Source organism: Gavialis gangeticus, unplaced genomic scaffold (assembly GCF_001723915.1).
Source record: "Gavialis gangeticus isolate Ggan-Ray unplaced genomic scaffold, GavGan_comp1, whole genome shotgun sequence".
In the NCBI taxonomy this organism is placed as follows: Eukaryota; Metazoa; Chordata; order Crocodylia; family Gavialidae; genus Gavialis; species Gavialis gangeticus.
In genome coordinates, this window is record NW_017729025.1 from 8,061,090 (window position 1) to 8,066,460 (window position 5,371).

At 38.3% G+C, this 5,371-nt stretch overlaps 1 protein-coding gene across 1 annotated transcript in view; it reads left to right on the forward strand.

Annotated features, from left to right (window-relative positions):
• NIN (ninein) overlaps nucleotides 1–4,319 on the forward strand; it is a 95,790-nt gene extending 91,471 nt beyond the window's left edge. Inside the window, exon 29 of the mRNA XM_019518357.1 lies at nucleotides 1,431–4,319. Coding sequence (XP_019373902.1) covers nucleotides 1,431–1,643 — 213 coding nt within the window. The 3' untranslated portion in view covers nucleotides 1,644–4,319. The remainder of the gene's footprint in view (nucleotides 1–1,430) is intronic.
• Nucleotides 4,320–5,371: the final 1,052 nt, after the last annotated feature.

Here is a 5,371-nt window from a genome sequence, read left to right on the forward strand (position 1 = left end):
AAAAAAAAAAAAAAAAAAAAAAAGGCACCCCCAAAAAAGCGGTGTGGCACACATGGCAGCAGTTTGTGCTGCCCAAAACCAGAGCCTGGCCAGCTGGAGCCGCACTGGCTGTCAGATCACTGCCACTGCAGTTCCAGGAGGCCCCCAGGTAAGGCTGCTGGGGCCAGCCCAGGTGCTGGCCCCAGCCTCCCCTACCCCACCCTAGGGCAATTTGCCACACGACACAGCATGCATGCAGACGTGTACCCAGGAACAACTAACAGAGGCACAGACGCATGCTGTTGCTAGTTGTTCCCAGGGAAACGCACGTTCCCACTGCCAGGGACATGCCTATAGGGTCTACTTTTTGCCCTTTTTAGTGTCTAGAAGTGCTAGAATCCCTGACCTAGTTCCTTCACAAGTACTAGATGAAGTGTTGAAAAGGTGTTCCTCTTTTACAGATAAAAATGTAAGATGGGAAGCAATAGAAGTATAAAGGAGAGGGGAAGAGCTCTCCAACTGAAGAGTTTTTTGGGGAGTATCCCCCCCTTCCCTGCAAAAATCCATGAAATGCAATACTGAAAGCTGCCCTTGTATAATAGCCTAAGTCCCCCTCATGGCTGTTCTCAAAGGATCACTGTGCTTGGCTGTATACCCCATTATATGCCCACTAGATAAGTGCATAATTTGTTCAAGTATATAATGCCAGTTCTAACCTGTTGCTTATTACTTTCATTATAACATGAGCTAGTGAACTGTGCATTGGCTAAGCACACAGCATTTAGTTCTACTGTCTACTTTTTAATGTAATTGTACTTTGGTTAACTACACAGAAATGATGAAGGGGAAGCCCCTTTCAAAGGGCTGCTGTTAGAAGTTTTGACCAAGATGGGGAGCTGGTCAGGCTGGGGGCTGCAAGTACTGCAGCCACATGAACTGAATACACATTATTTGCATTGCTGTGTTTGGAGAAGTACATTCTCTGCACAGCCTTTTTTCAACTATGCCCTTAAGCCTTGTACGGAGTAACACGTTGATGGGACACTTCACCCAGTTATTCCAACCAGGGGGAAGGCCGTGCTGCTTTCCAGGGGCCGGTAGCACATCTAATGATGAGCTCTGGCATGTGAGAGCTGAGGCCTGATTTTGCAAGCTTTAAGTGCCGGTCACATGAGGAAGATTTTATAGATTCGCTTTCTTTCCATTATGGACCTATAGCAACTCTCTTAGTTAACTTTGCTCATAGGTGTTTTTCAGCAGGGAGTGTCTGTACAGGAAACGACTGAACTGGGTTTGTCTATACTGTGGGTGATCTCCTCTGATGGTTATGTTTTAGGACGAGTGCTCAGTCAAAAATTGAAATGGCTTCCTTACTTTGCCAGTGGTGCTCTCACTTCCATTCTTTTCATAGCAATATAGCTGGGAGTAATTATTTTTCATTCACTATTTAGCTTTCCAAGAATACTAAAGCAGATGCGATGGTTAAGGATCTCTATGTTGAGAATGCACAGTTGCTGAAAGCTCTGGAGATGACAGAACAGCGGCAGAAAACAGCTGAGAAGAAAAACTACTTACTAGAAGAAAAAATTGCCAATCTCAATAAAATAGTAAAGAACTTGGTATCACCATCACTGAATTCCACACCTCCGTTAAGGTCAAAATAAAGCCATATGTATGTTGACAAGTTCATGCACTTTACTGAAATGTCAAGATTTCAGCTTTTCACTGTGCTGCCTTTTTGTACTATTAATGTTAGTTAATAGAGGTCTCAAAGTCAGTGGTATAAAGTTAATGCCTAAATCAGAAGCTGCCAACAAATTTCTGGTTTGCATTCCCAAACTATCTTCCTGTCCAGTTTTGTCTAAAACTAGGCATTTCCGGATTGCAAAGAGATTCAGATGTGTTATTCCAGGTAATTTATTCTGGTCTTTTAATTGACTTCAGTTTTTAAATATGATCTCTGAATTTATTATAGTGAATCCATTTGGTAATTCTCATCTGCATTGAAACCTAGATCTCAAACTTTTAGGTTGTGTATAATACTTTCATATTTAAACTCAACATATCACTGGGTCCCTTCAGATTAACAAGGTCTGAATGGTCCTTACTGGGATGTGTACATCATCAGTGTTTACTGTATGCTGCAGTTTGATTCTACAGGATCCCTAAATCAATGCTTTCTGCCTTATTTAGTACTTGCAGCCAGTTGATCAGTGGTGTTTTCTCCCCAGAGTTCAAGTTTTGGCTGTAACTGTGTAAATAGACTGTTATCTTCAACCAAGCATAACTGTATTTTCTCTTGAACATCTCAGTTGATAAATGGGAACATGAGTTCTGTATAGTTGCACTGCCAACCAATGAAAACCTCCTACAATTTTAGGCCTTAAAGTGTCTCCCTGTGTAAGTAATTTTCATTTTCTTTAGCCTGTGATAATGTATATCAAGATCCTCTAATAGATCTCCTAGGCCCATTCAGAGTTTTTTTTTTTTTTATTTGACTGCAATAGGACTCGGCATAGACTTTGCTAGTATGCTGGTACAGGTTAGGTTTGTGACGGGTAAGGATGCATCTTCAAGGTCACCGCAGCAACTCAGGGAATGTTGGAATGAACTGGCTTCCTGTACTAATACAGATCTTCATACTTGCATATGAAAACAACATTCAGGCTTTAGGAAAAATAGGATAAACCAAATGTTATGGTCTAATATGACCGGGTTAAAAAAAAAAAAGGCCAGCAAATTTTTAAGTTAAATGTTTATGTGAAGAGTATTGATGACAGGGACCAGATTGAGATCTTCACTTTCTGAAGCTTTCAAAGTACAGTGTAAGTAGGGGGTTATGGAGGAAGGGTTAAAAAATGACTGTCCTGTCTTTGAGACTACCAAAAGGTGCTAATTATGACAATGTATGTAAAATAGCAGCAGTCCACTAAAAGCCAGTGTGAGACTGCCCACAAGATACCAGCTAGCCTACAGAGAATGACTTTGCTGATTCTTATTTTGCCAGGTGCCACAGTTTGCTAAGGAAGCACTGTAAAGGATGTTAGGTCTAAAACATTACTAACTGGAGGGTAGGAAGTTTGGATTGGGTAGGTACAGGGTGTAACTGTTTCTTGTAAGGTTAACTTGCTCAGTTCCTTTATGCAGCTAATGAAAGGAATGTTATTAAACCCTGGATAGAGATGTTCATCATTTTTGTTGCATATAGAAATGAGGAAGATTAACATAACATGGATTCTGCACTAGTTTCTTGATGAAAAGTTGTAATGAATATACAGGGTTGCATTTACAGTAAAATCAGTTTGCATGCAGTACTAATTTTTTAAACCACTAAAACTTTTAAGATCCATTAAACAAATCTTTTAACAGGTTTAGGACAACTATAGTTAAAAGAGTTAGGACCTATGCAAAGCATGACATTCTTAGTTAGAAATTACTTCCCAACTGTGCTAGTTTTCTGTCAGTTTGTTTACTTTCAGTCTTCTGTCTTTATAAATAATCTCTCAATATCTGACCTCTGTGTCCTTTTCTCATTACCTGCAGAAGCAGTCTATAGCATATTGCATTACAATACGTGGGAGCTCCCTCTAAATTCCAAAGTACATATATTTTGCTTTTGCTAATACTTGAGCTGTAAAAAATAAAATTCATAAAACTCAGATGCATGGGTAGTGTTACTAACTTATATTAGCAATAAAAAACATTGAGAACACCTTACTCTAAAAAAAACATCTAAATTAGGAAAAATGTATTTGAAATGGTAGTGTCAACAAGGTTTAATTTGGCTGTGGTTGTTCTATGAACAACTGTTCAATAACGCTTTCATCAATTTTCTTAGACCAAACTTGACCTAATGTTAAATCCCATGTTTTGTCATGTATTTTAGTCTGCCCTTAATTTTAAACCATGGTGTAATTTCATAATCTCACATGACAGTTCTTTTTAAAGGATAGGCCCCTCACTCAAATATTTCCTTCCTGGCATTAGTTTTTTCACATATATATATGCTAGGTGCCCATTGCAGAGTAGCTGTCCAGAATAAAAGGCAGGCAGGCAGTTCTAGTTCTCCCCTGCTATTCCAGCGTCTTCATTCTTCCTGATGGCTACAAATGCTAAGGAGCAAGAAGAAATTTTAGCCTCTTAATTTTAGCAAAACTTAACTCACTTCATCAGGATATCATGTCTAAGCACTGAATTCTCAAAGGGCCTGTCTGCATGCTTTGGAAAATGCAATGTTACACTGCTCAGAGCATAGAGCAAGAAGAGAGAGAATAGTTGTGAATCTTAGGACCCAAAGGCTGATGCCCTGCATCAGTGAAATGTTTGCTTGACCACTGAGCTGGCAGTGGAAATAAACCTGCAAAGGGCTAAGTATTTATGGTGTGTGTGTGAATGTAAACCTAGCTACACAGTACAGGCATTCTAGAAATGCCAAAGTATTTAATAGTAAGTTAAAGTGCACTCAAAACTTGAACTGCGAGGCCTCATTCAAAATGATGGATCTTGCCAATTCAGACATTATGATGTTACTAGTGTTTTAAAGACCAATGTGTCCTACACTATGCCATGTGAATCACTGTGAAGATGTGTGGTGTTTGATAGAGGATAGATGTATGAGTTCACTCAACCACTTGTATGAAAGTATTATATCTGCACAGGTAAGAAGCTGTTTGCCAATTTGCTTTGGTAAAAGCATGTATTTGCCCATTCTCTCTTGCAACTGAAGCTCACTTTAAATGCGAAGAGGAAATTCTTTGAATTAATCAGAGCAAAAAAGATTATAACCCAACTGGCATTAGTTATTTATAGATGCTGCATAAAATGTGAAGCAAGGGAACTGGGTGTTTCAGTGAAGAACAAAAATCCATCGGTATGTTTAAAGTAAATTGTATCACTAGGATAACTGCATTTCAACCTTCTTCCCCATGAATCGCTTCTGTTTCCACTATATGTCAAATACTGTAATTACTGACAACTTATGTATTGATGAATATCAGTATGGGTATTTTTCTATCAAGGTTGTATTTTCTGTGTAATATAATACCTTTATGTAATCATGTAAAAATGAAAGATGAGCCATCCTATACAGTGTGTATAACTAATGTAAAAATGTGTATAAGTAATGTAAAAATAAATTGGTCTATGTTCATTCACTGTTTGGCTTTGTTTCTTTGTCTTATGTAAAAAATATTTGAGTATCTTGTGGAGATTATACCTCTATTCAGTTGCAGTGCAAGTGCCTATGTTAGAGTTAATTTTAAATGAATAAGGTAGCAATACAAATAATAGTTTTAAATAAATAAATAAATAAAAGATCTATCCTGAGAAGTAACAAGCCTGCTTGAAGGATCAGATACTGAATTCATATCTTTTTAATTGTTTTACTACAGCC